The sequence below is a fragment of the Parus major genome, chromosome 12 (assembly GCF_001522545.3).
Source record: "Parus major isolate Abel chromosome 12, Parus_major1.1, whole genome shotgun sequence".
Taxonomy (NCBI): Eukaryota; Metazoa; Chordata; class Aves; order Passeriformes; family Paridae; genus Parus; species Parus major.
The window spans coordinates 15142613-15166920 of record NC_031781.1 but is presented as its reverse complement, the minus strand read 5'-3'; the positions used below and the strand labels follow the sequence as shown (position 1 = coordinate 15166920).

Sequence of the window (24308 nt, the reverse complement as noted above, 5' to 3'; positions counted from 1 at the left end):
AGCCCCAGTCCCAAAGCCGGCTGTGCTGGGCACGGTCATCTCAAACACACTTTGATGGGATCACTGAATGGGTCAGGCCGGGAGGGACCACAGTGGCTCCTCTGGTCCAAACTCCCTGCCCAAGCCGAGTCATCCCAGAGCACAGGGCACAGGATCGTGTCCAGACAGCCCTGGAGCATCTCCAGCGAGGGGAACTCCACAGCCTCCCTGGGCAATCTGCTCCCGTGATCGGCACAGCGAGCAATTTCTTCATGTCCTGGCATGACTTCCTTCTGTCCATCGTGTCTTTGCCCTGTCGCTGCGCATCACCGAGCAGAGCCTTATCCATCTTCTTCAAACATTTACACGGGTTTATGATGTTACACATTAACGACGTCCCCTCTCAGCCGTCTCTTCTCGAGGCTGAACAGCCACAACTACCTCGGCCTTTCCTCGTCACAGAGATAACGCGCTCACACGGGCCCTGAGCCGGCCCCACAGGCCGGGGGTCCCGCAGCCCCTCACGGGGCACCGCGCTCCCGGGGCCCCGCCCGGCCCCTCTGCGCCTCCGCCGGGGCTTCCGCCCGGGGCAGGGCGGGGACAGCGGCGAAGATGGCGGCGCCCTTGGCCGGGCAGGCGGGGACCGTGCTGCGGGACCTGGCCCTGCGATCCGCCCGCTTGCGGGGCCCATTCCCGGTGAGTGAGCGAGCCCGGGCCGCGCCCCGCCGTCCCTGCTGCCGGCAGCCTCCGCCCCGCCCGCTGTGCCCGCCCGAGCCCCGCGGCCGTGCCTGGCGGCGGGAGGAACCTTTCTCCTCCCGCTGGCTGCGGCTGCTCGGGCTGCAGGATGCGGCCAGCCCGCAGCCCCGGCACTTGCGGGGTCGGGGCGAAGCCGGACGGAGCAAAGCTGACCGGGAGCGCCCGCTCCGAGCGCCTTGTTCCCCCCTCAGCTGACAGAACTCTGAATTATTTCGGCAGCAGAGCTGGGTGACGCTGTGCGCGAAGTGATCGCGTTTGTCTGAACACGTCTCGGGTGGCAGCAGCGCGCTGGTTTGGCTCAGTGCGGCTGGCTGAGGTCAGGCTGAAGATGCCTGGTTGTGCTCTCCTGGGAAAATCGATCCCAGCTCCGGATTCCCGGTGGTGCTGAACCTCAGCAGGGCGATGGGAAGGGGTAGATTGAGCCTCTTGGAAGGGCTCAGGGGCTCTCTTGAGTTGTAGCAGGAGTTCATTATTCACCTCGACAAGCAGCCATGCCTTGGTAAAATGAGATACGCACATTTTAGACAGCCCTCGTGCCTTTGGCAACCAATTCTGTTATTTTACCTTTTCATCCTGAGCCGCTGCATGAGAATCTCAACTTTGGTCCACACTTCTGAGCATAAGTGTTTTCCCTGAAGCAAGAGCCCCTGGGGCAAACCAAGCGTGTTTGTGTCCAGTTCTCTCTGCAGGTGCCTCTGCTGGGGATGCTCCTGCCTGCAGGTGCAGGGCTGTGTGCAGGGGCTGTGGGGTAAAAGGTGGTGTTGGTGCTGAGATGGTGTTGCACAACTGCTGCTGTGAGGTTTATATTTTAACCTGAAGGAAGTTAGCCACCTCGGTTGTAAATCTGCAATCTTTTGTGCCCAACTTTCCTATCTGAATGCTGGGTACAGTATTTGAGAACTCAGTGCAGTTGATTTGTTGATTTAGCATTCATCCATTTCATGTATACATGCATAAACAGGGAGACGGTGTGGATGTACACACCCAATGACATCTATATACATCCATTTATCTATATATATATACAGATTTAATCTCAGTGTGGCAAGGCAATGCTGTCAGTCACAATATTTGGGGAATATTCATTGTGTGTTTGACAATGTGTTCCTGCCATCAAGCCTTAGGTGAATCTGATCCTCCAGTAAGGAATTTGGAGGTAACATCCTTGTTCTTTTAGGGCTGCGATACAGAGAGTTTGGGAAGCCTGGAGTATGGAGCAATGTCTAAAAATTTTGGTGAGAACTTAGAAGGTATTCTGGCTGAGCTGCTTTGGTTGCTTTCAAGCCCTGTCTTAATCTGGTGCTGCAGTGAGGATTTGAGATACAGGTGGAAATTAGGAGCTCATGCTCTGTTCTGTCTTCTCTCAAAGCATGGAGGCTCTCTGTGAATTACCCCACTGAAATAACTGGGTATCAGCTCAGATTCTCAAAAATATTCTTAGGATATCAAGGTGGCTAACTTTAAAAAAAAAACCAACAGGTTTTTTGTGCATTATTTGTGAACTAGGGATGCTGAACTTGTATTATGAATCACATTTTTTTATTCTGTCTCTGAACTCTGCCAGATACTGAGAGCATCTCCTAAGATCTGTGCTTTCCAAATAGGCTATTCTCAAGAACCACATCAATACTGTAAAACAATAAATCGAGTTCTTTATTTCAAAGCAAACCATTTTCCTTTAAAAAGGTCTTCAGTTTTGCAGTGTTGCATAATAGAATTCCCATCTAAACAGTCTCCTAATCTTCCACTGTCTCACACTTTAAGCCACAAATAAGTTGATCAGCCAGGGTCTGGATTTCTGTGCTACAAAATAGGATAAAGGATCTGAGAGTAAGAGTTCTTCCATTGAAGGTTTTTCTTATTTGTATCATTCATTCTGTTGCTCAGATGAGAAGTTACACTCTTGCTTTATTTAGCATAAACCACCAAAATCTGTCCTCAAAGCCCATCACAGTGTTTCTTTCACAGATGAGGGTCTTCCATATGGTGTGAATGTGATCAAGAAGTATCAGTCTTAAACTTTGTTGTTTTGGTAACCCTGTGTGAGATTTAGAATCTTTCCTCATAACTCTTATGACTTACTGTTGGAGTTTCTACACTTTTTTGCAAAATTTATTCTTATTAAAAACTGTGGCTGTGAAATTTGTTTGTATGCTGTTCTGGTAATCTGCACACATTTTCTTGTGTAGCTTCATTTTAGGGGTGGAGTAAATGGTAGCTGATCCTATCACATGAAATTATTTTATCATCCTTTTGCTTTCCCTTTACTTTTTTATAACTCTTAAACATTTTTTACTCCTTTTGCTGTTCATGCTCTTTGTGCTGCTGGAGTTTTAAATCTGACCAAGTGTTTCAAGAAGATAAAAGATAGATTTGAGTTGTTTGCAGTGCATGTGGACAGGAGCATTCAGGCCTGCTCTTGCTGGAGCAATATTTGTAAAGAGCTGTGACAAACGCTCCGGGGACCACTCGGCAGCAGAATTCAATCTTGTTGGCTGGCAACAAATAGGCTCCATTGAAGGCTGTTTATTTGAATGGGAGTTGGATTGGGCCCTTTGGGAGAATGCTGTGTTTTCAAAATAGCTTCAGATGCAGTGAAATTCAGCAATGAATATAAATGAGGAACAATTAAATCAGAATCATAAAAAAAAATAAAAATAAATGCTTAAGGTAACTCTCCAGTATTCTAATTGAGTGAGCAGGTTGGTTTGTGCATTATGAGCCCTATCCCAGCCTTCAAAATGGGCCTCAGTCCTGCCAGAACACATCCAGATTCCACATGCATTGAAAATATTAAAAGAAACAAAAAAGTAAGAAAAAAAAGGAGGGAAAGATGAAATTAAGCAATATTTCTGTTATAAAATATGCTGGAATCTATAGATGTTGCGAATGGGGAACTGCAGGCTTGCTCACTGCAGATGACTTCAGTTCCTTGACTTGTATATCTACAAAACCTCATTAATGAGATTGAGCAGAAAAAGTTCTGCCTTTTCTAAGAAGCTATCAGCGGTGATATCTGATCTTCCATGAGACACAAAACGTTACTGAAATATCTTTTCAATTCATGGCTTCAGAAGCTACTTTCACATTGAATTCTTCTTTTTTTTCTTAGTTTCCTTTGGTGTTCTTGAAAATTTCTTTGGACTGCTTCCCTATTTGGCTTTTCCTGGTTGGCAGTTTTGCTATATTTTCAAGGTTTTACATTTAGAGGCAGGAAATACATGAGCCTACAGACTTTCACAAACAGCTTTTTCTCCAGGCACCTCATCCAAATGACAGGAAAGCCCTCTTCAAACTCTAGACAAAACTGAAATGCCAAAGTGGAGCAGATGTTTGGCCCACTCCTCCCCGGCAGTTCCATTAAACACATGGTTATTGAATCCTATTTTGAGATGAAAGAAGGAAATGAAAACATAAATATAACCTCAGACTATGATTTTTTTTTTATTATTTTTTTTCCCCGGTTAGTTTTATACAAGTGGAACTTCTACCTTGGGAGCAATCTGGCTCTGACACAGATACTCACAGCTCTGCCTTGAAGTAGAAAAGCTGCACTTTGCTGCATTGATTTACCTTCCTTTGTACCTCATGGAGGTATAATCAGGGGATGAGGCTAATTAGCCTTCATGAATATGACATTAGATGGAGAATTAGCCACACCCGTGGCTCTGAATGAATAAATAAATCCTTCCTCACCCTCCATCTGAACTCCCAACCAGATTACCCAGAGACTGCTTCCATTCCTTGGGTATGTTTAGGATTGGTCAAAGCTTTTTTATGTAAAAGCAGGTAGGTTTTTTTCATTGATTTGCCTCCTGGGGCACTAGATAAAGTGTCAATAGACAAACTGTGTTTTCTTTACAGTTATCTGAGTGATTGTTTCCTCCTATTTTTCTCTGGAAATGTCAGTGTGTGTGGTAATTTTCTTTTTTTTTTTTTTTTAAGTCATCTTTCATTTGGTCTATCTGGCTGATGACTGCCAGCAGGGATTTTATGAGAAATGTGTGAGGCTACTGAGATCCTTTTGGGAATACAGAGGAGTGAGATGAAGACTGTCTTGGTTTGAAAAGATAGGTGTCTGCTAAGGAAGGTTGAAACTGCCCTTGAAATGGAAAAAAAATGTCAACCACCCCCCTGCTCTGAATTATTATAATCTTGAAATCAAGGGGCTCTCAGTCAAAGATGTGGGAGTAGGAATAACAGTTCTTTAGTAGGAAAATAAAAATAAAAATGCAGCAGGACCAAAAAAAAAACCAAAAAAAACCATCCCACAGACAGTCAGAATACAGCCTGATGCCCTGTTGGTCAGGATGTTGGTAGCAGTCTGATTAAGTGGTGGCTGCAGTCCTCCTGGTGTGACAGATGTGGCTCTGTTAAAGCAATGATCCTGTAGAAGGGTGTAGTTTTCCTCTGAAGGTCCAGTGGTGTAGATGGGTCCTGTCTTCCTCTGGGAATCCATTGGAGAAAGGCTGCCTGTGTTGTTCCCAGTCTCAGGCTATATCCAAGTGGGAATGCTTGGCTCCTCCCCTGGGTGGAGCATCTCACTATGGGATGATGTGATTTTATCAGTCCTGCAGTGAGGCTCAATGGCCCATAACAGATGATATTCCCCTGTAGTTATGAGAGAAGGGTCATGGGAGAGATAAAGAACACTGCCCTTCCTGATTCTAACAGATGATAATGGAATATATACTTTTGGTTACATCTTGCATTGCAACCCAAGACAAAGGCTTAGACACAGTTGGGGTATAGTTGTTTCTTAGAAGTAGTTAATTTCTCTGCTATTTTATCCTTCCTCTTGTTTGGAAGGTTCATTTAAAAAAAAAAAGGGTAATGTCCTCATTTAGTGCTTAGAGATGAGGTTGTCTCCCTCCCTGTGTTGGGGACTCACTCGTTCCAAGGTGATTTAAGCTCAACTGATAATTTTTATTGTTGGCCATACCTGTAGTGAGTAGTTCAGCTCGTTATTGCCTTGGGCAGTCCAGTTTTCCTGTACATGTTTGTGACTGTGACTATCATCTACAGCTTTGAGCATATACTTGGAGGATTTTCTCCAGAAAATTTCCTCCTCTAATGCTCTAAAAGCAGTTTCTAACCATCTGTGACTCAGCTTATTTCTTCCATTACACTTCAGTAAAAGACAAGACAGAGAATTCATATTACCTGTCCAGCTGCATATGACAGTAACTTTGGAACTGGTAATTAAACATTGATCCATGATTAGTAGCTGGCTATTGATTTTATTTTAACTGCATAACAGCAGGAGTGAGTATGAAACAAATAGGAGTTAAGATTGACTATTATGAGAAATTTCTTAGTAGTAGAGTTTTCTGTGCTGCTGAATTCTTTGTTGCATGAGTGAGACTTAAAACAGTTTCTGAACTGCAAGCTGAAGCCATCCTTTAATGTGGTAATGAAAATGAAAACCCTAGACTGGTGTTTTAGTTTGTTTGTGACATTATGCTGATGGTAATGTTTTTGTATAATTAGTGGCTAAATGTTAACTGTGGAGGAATTTAAAGACTTGCTATTTTTCCACTTACTTGTTGGAACATCTTTTTTAGTTCTTCAGTCAACAATTTATACGATAGCACAAAATATATTCAACAAATGCAACTTTTGTTTTGTTTAAAATTTGCTGCTTTGAGCAGATTTACTTTTTTTCTTCCTCTGGTCTCTTTACTTGCTTATTGGTTTCCCTAAGCTGTAATAGTGTGTATCCCAAAATTGAATTAAAATCTATTTTAATTCTGTGATGATCTGAGAGTTTATAGGTTTTCTTATAATATAATTTGACCCCAAAATCATAAAGCTGTAGGCACTCACAACCACCTTGGGCTTGAATGTGGGTTGGGGTATTTATATTTAACTCAAAAACTGTTTCATTTAAGAAAAGACTTTTAAACATATTTTGTGATACATTATTATTCATTTGTGTTTACTTACCTTGCACATGGGTAGTACATGGTGACAGATCAGTTTCTGTCTACCCTGTTTGCCTTTAATTCATAGAATCACAGTCTGGGTTGGGTTGGAGTCTGGGCAACGTAAGCTATGAGGAACAGCCTCAGTTTGTGTCAAGAGGAGAGAGATTCACTCATACTGTAGTTTACTTGTGATGTTTTAACTCTTGTCCACCTAAATTCTTCATGAGATGCAAAAGTTTTGTAAGAATTGTCAGAAGGAATGAAAAATTAAGTGAGGTTTTTGATCATGTTTGGTAGGTTTGCCTGCTTGTCCAAGACTTTTGACTGGAAAATATGAAGCTGCAAATTAAAAAACAGACACAGATTACTAATGGAACACTTCATCATCTTTTGATATCTTCCTCTGAAGCATCTGTGGACAAAAGGACAGTTTAATTTGACATCTGCTAATTTCATGGCAGCCAAGAAAGCAGTTACTGCCTTGTGTAAAAAAAAGAAAAAAGAGTTGTTCATACAGAGGATTCGCATAAAAATGTCAGGGAAATTCCAATTATTGGAGGAGTTTTGTGTGCCACTTGTACATAACACAGGTGGGTATAGGTAAAACATAGAGCTGTTCATGATAATTAAAGATGAAAAGCCTATTTAAAGGAACTGTACCCTTTTTATTGTCAATATGGTACTTGCTAAAGTCTGAAGAAGACATAAAAATGTTTTTTTCCTTAAATTTTCTATCATCTTCAATTTTGTCACTTCAAACACACTGGAAACGGAATCTATTTAATTGAATTCTTTCACGCAGAGTTTCAGTCTAGATTTGTTTTTCAGTTAAATGGCTCAGATTAAAATAGTCTGAAGTAACACCATAAATTTTGGAAGTAGAGGAACAGATATTTAGAGATTGCTTTAAACATGATGCGAGATGATTGAACGTGAGTCCAGATCAGCTGGAGTGCTGGAGCTCCATCTAGGGAGGGTTGATGACCCAGCTGAGAACCCATGGGTCAGGATTTGTTGGCAGACTGACATCACTGACAGGGTTATTGTACATTTCTGCTCCAGGCATCTTGTTCAGCAAGAACCAGATGAAGCTGCAGACAACTGAGGAAGCCTCAGTCAGCAGGTCCTGGTCCTCACGGAGGGCTTCATTGCCTCCAGGTTCTGCTGGAGTGACAGTACAGCAGGGAACACATAATCAAGAGTTGCAGGAGGTTTCTGGAGAGCTCAGATAACAGCTTCCAAATGCAGATGTCTGAGGAGCTGACAAGAGGAGTCACTATGGAACCTCACATGTGGGAACAAGAACTGGTCAGGGTGCTGGCAGCTCCCTCTGGGGAGAAGCTGAAGGAAGAACAGTGGCTGTTGTTTATTTCTAATGTTTATTTCTGCATACAGCATGGGCTGCAGTAAGACACAAGAAACAAGGCTGGGCATAGTCCCAATTTCCTTAACTAGGGGAGTAATGCCATCATCCTTTGGGCTTGGAAGTGCTGTTTCATTGGATTAAAGTTTACCTTGCTCTCCCTCCATACAGTCAGAAATGTAGCAATCTGTTTTAAGGTCAAAGTCTTTGAAGATGATGATGATGCTTCTTGTAGGGTCCTAAGCTTGCTTGGAGATTTGAGAATGGCAGCAGAGTGAATTTCTATAATTAAGTATAAACAGTGGAGAAATATTAATAAAGAAATTACCTGCAAAGTAGGAAAAATATTCTTAATGTTTGACTTGTTATTAATGGCTGACTTTCACTGATTATTCTGGGTAGTTTCTGGTTTTCTCCTCAGCTCTGCCCAAGTAGCTTAAGACTCTGCCTCTCATATCTTTGTCTCTTAGAGTTTGCTTCACGTCAGTCTAAATCAAATGGTCTAATTAAAACCAAGACTTATTAGCAATAAAGGATGTGAAGCATTCAGATTGATACAAAAAGTGGGTACCAGTATTTTGTTTTCTTGCTGCTTCCAGGAAAGAAATTGGTCCAGACCATTCTGGACTGGTTTAATAAACCAGATATGATTTAGGCATGCAGTAAAACTGTTTCTGTAGATACTTTTCTGTATCTTTATTTTACTACCGTGGCCATTTGCATTTTTGTTGCTTGGAAGTGTTATGTTGCTTAGTGCTCAAAGACATATTCTGTGATGACATAGTTGAGTAGCATGGAAATTATCATGATTTGACTTCAATATTAAAGAACTGGAACAAAAAACCTGTGATTATGTTTCATATTTCCTTCTCTGTGATGAAAAATGGAGCTCAAACTGTCTAAATTGGCATTTTATCGGTGTTTTTCTTAAAATATCAGCAACTTCTAACACTTGAAAAAGCATTCTTCTAGGGTATGGTAGGCGTGAAACACTTCTTTGATAGATATGATTACTTGAGATATGAATGCAGAAACATTTCTGTTCATCTTATTGAGTATGCTTTGAGTTTTGTAACAATTTAGGAAGCTGAATTTGCATGCAGGAAAGAAAAAATTGATAGAGGCTACTTTGTCTCATGTTTGGTGGTACAATAGTTTTAGAATTATTTTTTCCTGGCTTTGTTTATTATTTAGAGCATTTCTTCATAGTTGCATAAAAAATATCATTTTAATCTTGTAAAAAATTAGGAAATTAAACACTTCTTTAAGATCAGAACAAAAATATAAAATTTCCCCTCAAGATACTTAAAAGAATATTTCTGATTTATGTGGAGAAGATGTCTTATTTCACTTTTTGAATGTGTTGTGCATATCACCAACAATCTTCTTTCATTTTCCAAGGCAGGAAATGTGTTACAGCATTTTCTGCAACTGATTATGCTGTTGTGTATGGTAGTGAGTTTATTTTCATCAGATACTTCAAAGCCTTACTTTTTAGGTCAGAAAAGTATGCTTCTCTTAAAGCTTTGAAGTTCAAAATAAGCAAAATGAACATAATTTGACTAAAATTAATTACTAATGCAAAGCAGAACTTCTGATGGGGAGAACATTGACAAAAAATAAAAAAAAAAAAAAAAAGAAATGGAATCTGGGATTTCATGTTCTTCCTTTACCCAAGCAAAGGCTTCAAAAATCAGTTTCAGTGGTTTAAAGCTTCTGTAGACATGCTTGCTCTTTGGGCATATGTGGATGTACAATAAGTCATTTTAATACTTAATCTTTAATTAGGCTGAAATTCAATTTAAAAATGCAAGGAAAAAATATTTTGCCAACAATTTCTGTAGTAAGGACAGAAGGCATCGTTTGGCTCTTTGAGTGGACTGGCAGCTCTGTGTTTGGGCAGCCAGCTTGGTTTTCTGACATCCTGTTTGTGATGTGACCTTCTGCATGTTGTTCTTTTCATGTAAGCCCACAGAATAAGGAACCTGCCCTGTTTCAGGGTTTTTGGAAGCTGTTTTGGTTCACTGTTCAGGTGAAGGTTTATGTCCTTCAGGGTTGGGGTGTGCTCAGCCCTGCTCAGGAAGCCTGTCCACACTAACCAAAATGCATCCTAGAACTTCTCAGGATCACGAGGGTGCTGCCACTTAATTTGCAGAAATTTTATTTTGCTGATTGCAGATAAATAGAGTCCTGAATATTCCCTGTGTGGGCAGCAGGATGCAGCTGTCAGGGATTTGGTGATGTCCTGCTTTATTTGGAGGTCAGTCTGTAGCAACCTGACTGAAACAGCTGCTGAACAAGGTGTGGGAAATGAAGAAAGGGAGGTCAGGGTCTTACTGTTGAAGAGGATGCTTTTCTCCCCCTCTCTTTTACTTTTGAGGACTGTAGTCCTCACAAACCTGTGCATGCAGGCACCCAGAAGGATCGTCCAGGTGATGGCTGCTAGGATCTGCCTTGTAGAGCACAAGGATGTGGGCTCAGATCCTGGTTTTGTGAGATAAGGAGAATAAGGATGACAGAAGGAGCTCAAGTCTGACCCCGTGCATGTTCCTGATAGTTTACAATGGAGCTTAGTGGGTAGGAGAGTGTATTTACAGAACAGCTGTCAAAATCCCTGAGTGTAAGCAAGCTGTAAATAAGTCTATAAAGTGTAATCGTTACTGGAGACTTTAAATCTGCAACGAGTGAAGGACTTGCTTCAAGTTCATGTGTCTTCCTTGCATGAGAAGTAAACAGAAGGATAAAAGCTGAGTTTGTACATATATAGGCACACTGGAAGATAGAAAGGCACATTGGAAGAGGACTGTGTAGTTTCATTTGTGTTTTCTGGGGCTAATGAGCTGGCTGAGCCCTGCCGTGGAAGACATCACACCGTGCTCCATGGTGTGCACGAGAGGGCAGAGGTAAAGCCTGGGATCACTCAGTTTGTAATCAGATTATAGATTATAGAAGCATGAGGAGGAGTACAAGATCAAATGAAAAGAACATAGTAGGGCAGGCATTCAGAAACCCTTGAAGTAAAAGGGGTTCTTGCAGTAGGCAGCAAGCAGGAACATTCAGAACTGGTGAGGGAGTCATTACATTTTATGGAGAATGCAGTCAGGATTTGCAGTCCCACTTCCACCCTGAGAACATTTACTATCCTCACCATTTCATCTGCAATGCTATGAAATATCCAAGACACAACTGAGATATTTCTAAAACTTTGTGGTTTTTATGTGCATATTGCTATGGTTTTGTTTGAAGGGAAAGGTTCATGAATAGATATTGTTCTGCTTTTTAATCCAATCCATAAGGTTTTGTAATCTAAATTTCAGAATTGTGGAAGAGATGGGTGCTGTCTTCTGAAATCCTCTTCTGTTTCTGTGACACTTATTAAAGCACAGCAAAATTTTACTGTTTGCTGTTAGAGCCACTGTGGAAAGATTTAGAAGGTGGGCTTTAATGAAAGAGATAAATAAAGTAAAGAAAGCCTCACCAGCATCCAGCCACTTCAGAAATGATGGACACACTCCTGATGTTTCTCTTTCCCAGCTGAGGCATTTCACTACTAAGAGAGGAAAGAAAGCACTGAGTCAAAAATAGAGGGATGTTGAAGTATCATTATATGTTTCCTAACAAGTATTGATTAATATGTCAATGCAGATTAATATATCTTTTAGTGAAAGGGAACATTGTTTTAAAGGTGGAAGAGGTAAATCATCATGAATATTTTATATATTTACTAATGAATTAATTTTGAGGTAGTGGGTAGCAAATGAAATGTTTAAATGCCCCCAGTAATGGTGGAATTTTAATTTTAATGTTAAAAAAATTTAATAGAGCCATGTATTTTTAGATTCAATTACCTTGGAAAGTTGGCAGTTCAGCTAGTGAGCGAGTTTTGGGAAGGTTCTCCCACTTCAGTGAGCAAATCGGGGGAGAGTGAGGGAGTTTGATTCATGACTTGACTTTGGGGTCAAATCCAGTAGGCTTATTTCTTTAGTTAAATCATTCACTTTCCCAGGTTAATTTTAACATTCTGGGTAGGCTGTTCAGGTTGAGGCTGAAACTGTTCTTTTTATAATTGGTTTCTGCAGGATCTCGCTACTTTGAACTGTCCTGTATTACACAAAAATGTGAGACCTTCCTACTCTGCCTAAAAGTGTTCCCTGCTGCAGTCCCTTGTGTCTGTATTTTCTTTTGAAAAGCAGAAATGTAGCTTATATGGCCATATGATGTAGAGGAGATTTTATAGGTGTTTATTTGATAGAAATTTCTGTTCATTTCTGTGGTATTATTGAAATAAAACTCCTTTGGTAAAACTGAAATTCGAAGTAGAACTTAATATTGTTTCTCATTTAAATTGTGTATGAATAAATGATTACAAATTGACAGATATTGCTTGTAGTGATTCCTTTCTTGAGTGAAAAACCAATTTCTATTTCCTTCTTAATTTAGGAACTTAAAATTATTAAGAGAGAAAAAGAGAAACTAGATGCAGCCCCAACACAATCAAAACGAACTATGAATTGAAAATTTAATCACTGCTTTTGTTTCCAGGGCCATGTTGCATTGCCCTAAATCTGCAGATGAGCCAGCTTTTACTTGGGATTTATTAGCAACAGAGATACTGCAGGTGGTTTTATGGGAAATGCAAAGTTCTCCAGTTTCTCTCTGGCATTGCACATCAGGTGGGCACAGTCCTGTGTCCAGGAGCACCCAGATCTCTGGGGGTGAATTCCCAGGTGAAGTGATGCCTTAGGATTTTAGCTTTTATATTTTTCATGTATTTGTAATCGTGCAGTACTCTAAACTCCATACAGTGTCAGCTACTGCTTTCCCACTTTGGTCAGACACAGCAATTCCTCTCCAGGCCTGGCAATCAAGGACACCTCACTGCCTCAGGCCTGAGAGATGGAAACAAAAGGGACTTGGGGGAGAGCAAACTTGGGATTAATGAGTTCATTACCCGAAGCTGTAATTGGAAGATGAACCCCCAGTATCCAAAGGGACCAAGAAAACCCATGACCTGTGGTCCATTTTGGGTGCTGCCCTTGAGGGAGCTTCATCTGCCCTAAATGTACCTGAAGGCCCTTCAATAAATATAATAATGCTTTTTATTCTCTTAATTCTGTCTAGCCTCTGTTTTTAGGTAGTCCCAACAAGGTACCAGTAGCAGTTGGTGTTTAGGCCCATGCACTTGTGAGAATTTGTTCCCTTTTCAGAGAGCTCACCCAGAGGATTCGTTTGCTACCAGGCTTTTATTATTCCATTAAATAATGTACTATATTTTCTGCTTTAATTTGTTTTGAAATAATTCAGCCATACTTTATAATGCCTTATGGAACTCATCAATATTGCTTATGTATCTGTCTAATGAGAGTTCAGCAAATTAGCATATTCATTAAACAAACAAATTATTGTTCTGTCAGTAATTGGTGACTGCCTGTTTCTCAACAGATGAGTGATGTCAACTGGCATCAATTAGTTTAGTGTGCTTTGTTACCTACAGCTAGGTAATCTGTGGTTGATATCTGTGCTTTATTAGCTTGTATTAGAATAATCACTGCTGCCTGGTGATGGGAGAAAAGTAGTTTCTTTTAACTAAAAAGGATGAGATCCCTAAAGATACTTTCTTTAGCTTTTCAGTTAAAATAGCTTCCTTCTCTCAAATTGACATGTTAGTGGTTTAACAAAGCTCTTCCCTTTGTTTCTTTCATGTTTGTCACCATCTTTTTTTCCTGCTGTGATGCACAGTGTTTCCCCTCTCTGGTTTGCAGTGGCTCCTCTTAAAAAGAATCTTGCAATGTATGACAAGAGAAATTGGCTTTTCCTTGAACTATGGGAAAGCATTTGGGGAAAGGTTTCACTAAAGCCTGGTTTTGATTGCATTAACTAAAACTAAATGGTAACACAAACACTTTAATATAGTAATAAAAAAACCCCTGTGATTGTTTCAAGCTAGATTTCTGAATTTCTTTGGAGTGTTACTGTTCTGGACAGTGAATTGCAGTGGATATGAGTCATTTGGAAGGAGAAATGCTCTTGAGCAGGTAGTTTCATACTGTCTTCCCCAGGCTTGCTTTGCAGCAGGCAGTGCAGTCTCATTTTCAGTAATGAGAGCTTCTGAGCAGAGGTGGTAGCCTGTTTTACTCCTCTGAAGTTTTTAAACTTGGAATACTTAAAATTTGTGCTTTCTAAGCTCTTGGCCACCCTCTCAACTGTTTGAATACAATTTTTAAAACAATTTAACCATAGCAATCCTAATTATAGTAACTGCAAGCTTCTTTTATAAACAAACCCCCATTTTTTTTTTCTGTATTTTTTGAGTCTATGAAGACAATTTAGTTATTTAACAAAAGTATCTTGTTTCAAAGAGGCATAGATGTTAGGAATAGTAGTAATTATCTACCAGAACAGGCAATCCAGATTTACTAAACAAAAATGTACTTCACATTCTATTTTATTTTGAAGTTAGATTTCAAAAACCTTTATTGCATGGACAGATCTCACTTATTACGAAAAGTGAGTATATGGGTCATTGGTATAAAACAGTAAATTGACCCTGCAGTTTATTGATCAAAATGACTTAGACTTTAGAAAACTGGGAAATGTGATAGGTTTTTTTTACATATTCTGTGTATTTTACTGCTCAAGATATTTTGTGTGCTATATTTTCAGGAATAAATATAGAACTAAAAGGCCTATAGGTGTTAACTAGAGTTTGTGTGTTGGTTTTAATTCAGTTAAAACGAATTCCCATTTGTAGGAATAAATAAATAATGGAACTTTAAAAGGTCTTCAGTTGTACCTGTAGATTTTTAAACCAAATGCTCCAGTTTAAAGCCTGGTGTGCTTATGGTGCTTTGATACAGACTAAAAAATAAACAATTCCCGACTGCTGTGAACAAAAGTATGGAAACTGGTTTTGTCAGGGAAATATTCAAGACTTCCTCCTAAACTAGCTCACAGAATCAATTTTATTCCTCATAAATATATCACAGAGGTCTAGGCTGAGGCTTTGATCATAATGCTCAGTGTTGGATGAGGCTGCTGGACTCTGCTGATCCAAAGGGACCTTGCTGCCATATGGCATCCCAGCTAAAGCGGGCAGTTTGGGATGTTGATGGAAGGCAGTTTCCTCTGTGGCTTTGAAATAGGATGACCTGGATGCTATCCCCTGCTTTGGAAGATTAAAATTGCTGGTTTGTGGCAATAGGACATTAGTTGGGAAGGACATTTTCTGTCCTGTTTTCCATAATGTGCCCCCAGGTTTGCAGAGTTGGCCATCTCTGGAGAGAGGGGGATGTGTGGTGTGGCTTGATGGGACAGCTTGTAGCCCATCAGCCTTACCGTGACTCTTTCCATTTCCTTTTGTGCTTGAAAGACTTGCTTTCCTACAGAGCATAGTTTTGCTTTTTATGACTCACATTTGTGATAAACTTCTGTTTTGTGTGGTGCCATTTTGCTCAAATTTTGTTTCTTGTCAGGTTAACTTACTCATTTTGTGGCCACTGCCAGCAAACTGAAATAAGTGCTTTAGTATGTTTTCAGTGGCCTTTGTGGTATATTTTAAGTACATGACCTAATAAATTGTGTCTATGTTTGCAGTGGTTTATATGAGGGTATTCAGTTTAGTTTATTTCTGATGGTTTCTTTTTGAAAGAAACTTCTACATCTTTGTCAATTACAGAGACTGTATGTCAATAAATATAATAAAGGTTTATGCCTCATATTGATGAATGGTCTGCTTTTTCATTACTGTCATCTTTGTGTATCTGCTTTCCTTCATATGTGCTTGGAATTGTATTACAGGTCAGAGTGCACAAATTGAATAAACTGGAATGCTGTAGAATGTGTTGGCTAAGCAAATAGATTTTTTTGGTGACAGACATTTATTTTTGATGACATATATTAAATACATCTCCTTTTAATTTCAGGTACAGAGTACATCTCCTCACCTCAAAAACACCATGTTTTTTTCTTCCCAATTGACTTATTTCCAATATAACCATTACAATAAATTCCAAGTTTATAAAACCTGATACTTTGTATATTTGACATATAATTTGCATTCATGCAGAGCTAATTTGTGTTGCTAGAGCTGTTTCATTCTGGCACAGGATCTGTGAGCACAGTTACAGCTACTTGGCTTCAGTGGAGCAACAGAGGAGGAAGAAAGAAGTGAGCATTTGTTTGACCAGCTTTACTGCCAGGTGCTTTTAAGAAACCCATTTTTATTTTGTGATATTAATACTGGCTTCCATTAACACTGTGAATGAAAAGGGAATTTTGGATATTAAATTGTGTCTTCCTTTTAACAGTCATGCAATAAAATGCATTAAGTTATGCTAATGAAAACAGTAGAGCTGCTCAAATTGTATAGGTGTGTCAAGGGATGTTCAATTATCCCAGAAATTTGCTTAGTGATGGTTTTGTTTTCCTTAATAGTGTTGATTAACACTGGACTCTCTTCTCCAAGCTAGAATTATTTGGCATTTTACAAAAGTAGAGATTTGACCAGGCAAGTCTTACCAAGAGCAAATAAACATTTACATTTAGGGCTTTTTTTAGGGAAATGACCTACATGTGAACACAACTTGATAAGGTGAAATACTTAGTTGTGGATGGTTAGCCAAGGTAGTTCCATGTGGAATTAGGCATGAAATGTCACTAAATTTTTTAAAATTTGATTATTTTAAGATAAGAGGCCTTAGTTGTAATACAGGATATAATTTGAACCTTCAGTTGTTTGTCAAGCTTGACCTTTAAGTTATTCTTTTTGGCAGCTTCCTCATATACTTGTTACAGAACAAACTTAAGTGATTCTTTCTGTTCTGTTTATTCTCTTTTAAAAAGTCAGCCTTGGATATATTACCAAGGAGAATGAGAAAACCTTATACTGGGCATATTGGCTCAGGTAAGAAATAATCAGGGACATAATCTGATGAAGTTTGGATTTACTGATGCTGCTCCTGTTTTGTGCTTATATAAAACATTTCTTTTCAAGCCGAGTTCTGCTGAAGTAGTTAACATGCAACTTGTAGATTTCTTGGTGAACATGTTAAGACAGTTTCTTCTGGTTTTATGTGTGTGTGTTTTCTTTTTCCTAAAGCCAGCACTCAAAAGATACCTCCTGGGTCATCTGAAAGGTGTTGCACATCAGAGTAGTTAATGCTGCATATATAACAGCGATGTCTGTTGCAGTGTTTTCTAAATCTCTTTAGGGGGTTTTAGATAGGGGTTTGGTTTTTTGGTTTTGGTTTTTTGCTTACATTGAAGCAAATTTCTGCTAGAAAATCTACTTGTAGTTCCACTCCTGTTTAACTAAGTTGCTAGTTTTTTAGCCCTTGTTATTTAAATAATACAAATTTTTTCATGTCATGTGACAGCTAAAGAATTGGCAAATGGAACAGTGGAAGAATAATGCAAGTGCTCTCCGAATACATTATTTGTGCTGAGCCCTTAGTATTTTATAGAAAGAAACCCACCAAACAAAAAGGTGGTAAATAAGAGGTTATGCAGGTTATATGAAGAATCAATTTTTTCTCAAGTAGTAGTCAATAAACCGTAGATACAATTCTGCAACACCTGACCTTGTTAAGATGATCAAAAAGAAATATTTGATTTCCTGATATGTGTGCCACTCATTTAATCATGCTTTGGGACCAACCATGGGCTCTGCTTATATAAAGAAGGAACTCTGAACAGAACTTGTTCAGAATAAAATACACAATTCCCAGTGACAGTAGTTTTCTAAATCCTCCTCACTCTATATACTTTTGGTCTACATTAGTGTGGTTCTGACTGGTAAGAAAAATCTTGGAGATTGGAGAAGGGAAGGGATATTAGAGGGGAAACACAGCCAATACTTTGTGCTTTTGGAAAATGCCAAATAATTCTAGCCAGGAGGAGAAAATCTGTTTTGAAATTTGTACTTGATAAAATAATTCTTCCTTCATCTCCATTCATGTTACTGCTCAGTTAAGGCCTTTTGTTCCACTTACTTCAGTTTTGGGATTTTTGATGTTGTTGTCAGCTCTTAGGAATTGTTATCAGTTGTAAAAGAGTCCTATTTAAGTGTATTAATCTCTTTGGTAAGCATTTACATTAGAAATTTAATCTTAAGAAATATCTGATTAATGATGAATTTAATTCCTCTTTAAAGCTTCATTATTTTAAATATCAACATTTTATTTTCTGTATAGAAAAAAATATTTTTACAAACTGATTTATTCTTAAAACTTATTTGTGGTTTAAAAATAAACACCACCTTTTGATTTACCAGGAAGATCTGAATCTCAAATAAGAGCCACTCTGCATCTTCAATGTGTACATCAATACACAACACAAAGTTCCCATTGAAAGGAAAACAAAAAAATGCAACCAGTGGAAAATTTTCTGGTTCTTTGTGTGTCATCTTAGGAAGATGAAAGATGAGATGTCACACAGAGAGTCAGGGTTTAGTAAAATCCACACACAATTTCCAGTCTCTTCTTCACAAGCTGGTGGGACAGGAGCTACTTCTTTTACTCCAGCCCAGCCTTGCAATACAGAGACAGATGAAACACAGCTACATCTTGAACTTCTGGAACATACTGGGTGTCAGCTGGGACAGAGCTTCTTGGAAAGATCTGAGAGATCTCTGGTGTTTTCTGATACATTTTCTGACTAATGTGTGGGGAGAAGAGATAAAAATATTCAAGCAGGGATAAGCTGGGAATAGAAGGTGATGAGAATCAATAATGAACAGAATTGCTAAAAGCTAGACTCTGCTTTCCTGTGCTTTAGGTTCTCTTAGTTGCTCCCTCCATTCTCTCTTTCAGATTGAGATTATTTTTTGATGCTGATTTGCCATTTAATTCTTTAGCCTGTCTTTGTTGAGAACTGGAACTGAACTGGAAAATCTAACCTTGATGTTTGGTGCTGCTGTGAGCAATGAAACATCTGTAAAATGAGAAAGTAAGAAAAACACACGTGTGATAGCAGAGATGTGTACTGTGCTGGATTAAAATCTCTTTCTAATAAATTTCAGGGGGAAGGGTTGGATTATGGCTGCCTGTAGAAGACTGTCCATGGGAAATAGCTTTCTCTGAAACCTTTGTAGGCTCTTCCCTAGAGTTTTGAGGCTGTACCTTTGTGCATTGGTGCACTTACTATCTGTCTCACATGTGGATTTATCTGTAGAATGCATAAAAGTTTATGATGCCCAAGAATTCCGCCCATTTGAAGCCCATCTGAAATTTCTGAGAATGCTTGGTATAAATGTATGTGAAGGGTAGGGGTTTGAGATTCCTGTATAAATTCAGATACAGATTTATTGCAACAAAACCATCTTGGACTGGAAATCGGTTCAAAGTAGTATCTGTTTACTCATGTTTCTGAGATTTCATGGTCACTTTTTTTTTTTTTGTCTTCACCCTAAAATGCATATCCACAGCTGTTTTGATTTTTCAAGATGGTCTTGAAAGAGCAGTCACCTTTACAGATTCAAAGCTTGTGCTTTATTTCATCACTTGTAACTGCTGTAGTTTTTCTGCTGTCCTTATGACATATGGTGTGCATCCTGCAAGTGCTTTAAAGCAAGCTTTTCATGTTCCTTGCTGTTCAGAGCTTCTGGTACAGACTTCAGATATTTATTAATTTTATCAAGCAGTTCATTCACAACCAGGAGTTTGTCTTTTGTGCAAAGACTTGATTGAAAGTCCTCAGCTGGCACTCAGTAAAATGTTTTTTCTTAGAATTGTGTAATAGAGCAGGGGGAACCCCACTAACCTGGATTTTGTAGGTTTTGCTTTCCTGTGCCAGCATTTGTTGAGCAGAGCTTTGTCTGATCATCATTAGGACTACTTTGACACTTTTCAAAGGAATTATTCTCTTATTTCCTTTCTGTGTTCCTCTGACTGGGCTGGTTCATAATTTAGGAAAGAAACATTGTCATAATATCTTAATATTAATTGTCCAATATTTATAAGAGAACATGTGTCCCTATGCTTATGTATATGGACTTCATGCATATGTAATAAGACTTTTAGCATCTCATCTGAGGAGTATCTCTGTTGGACATTTTGATTTCTATTTTTGAGTTGTAAAGCTGTTGTATCCCAAAAGTACCTGTGAGGTGCTGAGGGTGTTTGGGAGCAGAGGTCACTTCAGTTCCCATCAAGCAACAGCCAAAAAGTCTTCCCCAGTAAGAATTTTTTTTTTAATATTTTCTTTCTTATTTACTTGATTTAGATCAGCTTAGTAATGTCTGCATGTGAAACTGATTTATTGATCTAAGTTATGAATAAAAGCTGTTTTGAAAACTTTGTCTTAAATTATAAAACCAGTGACCAAAATTTTATTAGCTGTGTTACTGACCTATAGAAATTTTTAGATAAACCAAAAGGATCCCTCCTGGCCCCTAGTGTTAATCTCCTTGTGGAAATGATGCTGAAGTGATAATTATTAGAGCCTAGCAGAGAATTTATAATAGGAAAACAAATTAAATGTCAACAATTATGAAAGGGACTTTAAATTTTGACCCTGCATTTGAAGTATTGCATAACTGTAATAACATATCGTCTGTGAATAGCATGGAGGAATATAAATCATATGAGGTGTCTGTATGATGTGTAGAATTAGAGATAGCCATAGAGCAAACTGACAATGCCATTTTGTTCCTCTAAAATATGGTAATCAAGTTATGCATAAAAGGATTTAAAATGTCATCCTCAGCTATTTGTAACTGTTTAAGTTCAGTGGGAGTCACTTTTACAGAAAACATGCAGTTATATACTGCAAAAGATGGGTTTGTGTTTTCTTTATGCATCAATCTTTTGTGCTGTTTCAAAGAGAATAGAACAGATGGGAGTTTGCTTTTGAGACAACTCAGCCTGTAAACCTTGGGTATTGTGAGAGGATATGTTATTGAAAGACTTTAACATGGAAGGCTTTTGTTTTCAGAATAAAGTTGCATTAGTTTAATAATTTTTTATCATGCTATTAGAGATTAAAGCATTAGTATAGTAACTAATCCTCTTTGTCCAACATTTCTAAATACGTGGTGCTGACTTGCATGCTGTGTTCCTTACTTCAGGAGAAATCAAGAACTGATTGTGGCTGGCTGCCAGGAGGACAGCAGTTTGTCTCTCCACGTGGGAAAAGCATCTTTGGCTGGCACAAAATGGAATTATACCATTGCCAGTAGCCAGCTCCACCTTTGCCATTATACCATTGCCAGGAGTCAGCTCCAGCTCCTTAATTATTGCATTTGTGTGGAACAATTTCTCCTGTGTAGAGAATGTGTCCTTTCTTCAAACCATTGAGTGAAGATCCTGTGTCTTCTGTAGTGTCTCCAGGTTTCCTGACAGGACAAGCAAATGTGGTGTCTTTGTGTGTGTAAGGTTGCTGTGTCTTTGTGCCCATGGGGTGTAGAGAGATGTTTATATTCCCACAGGGGTGTCTAAACTGGCATGTTGGGAATTATTCTCCAGCTGTTGTTGGCCTGGCATGGCTGGTGTGGCTGTGCTGGTATCCTCAACAAAACCTGCTTAGAAGCACAAAGCAGAGATAGCAGACCACTGAAAATACATGTACCAGTGTTGAGTTTCTTGCAGAATAATGCTAATTCCATGTCGGTTGTTTTTCTTCTCAGATATGCTTCAACAAATGCATAGAATCAGTGGAAATAATTTTATAGGGAGGAATTAGATGAAATATCATATCATAAGGATATTTAACATGAAACTGAATGTGTTTTAATGTAAGAGTCTGTTACTATTTTTATAGCAGAGGATAACGTGAAAACATAAATAGACTTTGGAGATCAAGCCGAATTTGCCTTGATATTAAATGCAAGACATTTTGTCTGGCCAAGTGAGCCTTGTGTAGCTTCTAAAAAATATCTGTAGCTTTCAGAGTACTTGGGATGCACAAATGTTAAGAAAAGGCACTTAGGTAAATCAATATGTATTTTACCTTTTCTCTGGGTGTTGTTTAACTGCTGGTTTGAGATAACCATAAGGTGGAATAGCTCAGTGGGCTGTCTCATGAACTGTTCTTAATGAGCATTATGTTATTTTCCCCTCTTGTTTTTCCTAGACTGTTCAATTAACCCCCAGACGATGGCTCAACTTGCAGGAGTACCAAAGCAAAAAAATAATGGCAGACCATGGGGTTACAGTTCAGAGATTCTTTGTAGCTGATTCTGCAAATGATGCCCTGGAGGCTGCTCACAGACTGAGTAAGTTGACTGATAATGGGAGGACTGTGCTTCACTGGGTAGCAATCTGGAAAATAAATTGTTTTCTAATAAGTTTAAACAGTCTTTAAATTCATGCTTCCTGAAAAGCTTTGATATTTCATCCAGGCCATAAATATATGTTTAATTTTATGTATGAACAAGTTTATAGTTACAATACTTGGGACTTTATTTCTCAAATGTTTTGCATGCAGCATATAACGTGAATTCTTTAATTAACATTATAATAATTCAGAATGCCATAAATAGTTGCTGAGGAAATTTTTTTTTTGTATATTTGATATTTATGGATATGAAATAAATGAACTTGTATAAAAAGCAGTTTTCAAACAAAAATTTGCTCTATTGAAAAGCAAAGGAAGGAAGAAGTTGTGGCCTCTCCATTTTAAAATACACTTAGATATTTGTTAATGTGTGTGTCCAAATGAAGAAATAGAAAAGGTGAGTTGAGTTACCATCACAAAAAGACGTGACAGTGGCTCAAAGAGAAGACCTTGCTTCTGGAGCTTTGTTTCTCTGACAACATCCTCATTCTGATGTGCTGAACAAAAGATGATAATGTGGGTCAGAAATGAATTTATGTAATAGCTTTTCTCTCAAGAGGAAAGTGTTGAAATACTTTGTCAATCTGTTCTAACAGAAATAATTTTTCTACTTTTTAAAGTTGTACAGTTTTCCTCTTTTCATTTAGCTTTTGTTAATATATCAAACATCAAAATGCCAGAGGCCAGACATTATTGTAGTCTAATTGTGTAGTAACAGGAAGGTTTTTTGGTTTATTTTTTACATAATGCACAGGCCACTTAGTTAAATGCATTTCAATTTTGCACACTGGAAGGTAAATTAACACAACTTACTCATATCCAAGATCTCATCAGAGCTCAAGTAGCTGAGTAGCATTACCATAATGGCTTGTTCAATCTCTAGAACTTCATTAAGGTGATACATTTTTCACTGATCAAAACCTTATGACAATCATATATATTTGAAGATATATCTGAAACAAACAATTAAATGCAAGTGTTGTGGTCATTTAGCAGTACAAAATGGAAAAGTCAGACATAAAGCAAAGCACATAAAATTGCAATGTTTCCTCCTGTTTGGATGTCTGAGAAAATCAAGGAATGCTAACTGAAGCTGTGACAGGTTTATCACCAGCCTTACAGCACTTAACTCTCTTCTTCATGATTGAATATAAATGGATTGGTCTGTCCAATAACTATTGCTAATCTTGACCTCTGTGACTATTTGGAGAAATAAATTACTCCATTAAAGGCAGTGAACCTCATCTGTTTTATGATGTTAAGTTTATTTTAAATAACCTCTGTAGCTTGTTTGTTTTGCAAATCACAGAAATATCTCTGTATTAGAAACAAACAAACTGTGTTTCAGTAACCAAAGTAAAATCCAGAACCAAAAAACATTTGCTCATGTAACTTTATTGGGTAAATTTTGTTTTAATTGTGTGGGTTTTTGAGCACTTCAAAAGGTGGAAGTTAGTGGTACTTTTCTTCATTTGATGTAGTTGCATTCAGCCATGAATAAAATACTGAGCATGAAAGAATTGTGGTTTATGGTGTGGAATCTATTTCATGTTGGAATGACTGACACTCCATTGATTCACTTAATAATTAACAACATCCTTGTTATCATTCTGGTGGTGTGCTGTCCTTGTACTTCTAACATGCACTCTGAAAACTAAGAATCAAGAACATCAATTTGGCTGCTGTGGTCATTGTTGTTCCAAGATTTTGATGGGTTTATGTTCTTTGTGATCCCTCAGATTAATATTGTCTCTGTCACTCAGGTTTATCTGCACAATTTGCAACTGAATATGCAACCACACAAAGTAAAAAGATATGGGAAGACAGGAAACTTCAGTCTACAGGAGGCACAAAATATTATGGAATAAAATTACCAGTGAAGGCAGTTTGGGGATGTTGTTAGACAGGAATTCTGCAGTAAAACATGGGGAGAAACCAATCTCCCCTGCCAGGTCCTGCTCAAAAATCTGATGGTTTAGGTGTTGTGTGCCACATTGCAGCTGTCCACTGTG

General features: G+C 38.6%; 1 protein-coding gene across 2 annotated transcripts in view; it reads left to right on the top strand.

Moving 5' to 3' along the window:
- The first annotated feature begins 427 nt into the window (after positions 1–427).
- The window catches only part of SUCLG2 (succinate-CoA ligase GDP-forming subunit beta), a 109789-nt gene continuing 85908 nt past the window's right edge, over positions 428–24308 (top strand). For both annotated transcript variants that reach the window (XM_015641105.3, XM_015641104.3), the window contains exons 1-2: positions 428–675; positions 22093–22234. In XM_015641105.3, coding sequence (XP_015496591.1) covers positions 592–675; positions 22093–22234 — 226 coding nt within the window. In that variant the 5' untranslated portion in view covers positions 428–591. The remainder of the gene's footprint in view (positions 676–22092; positions 22235–24308) is intronic.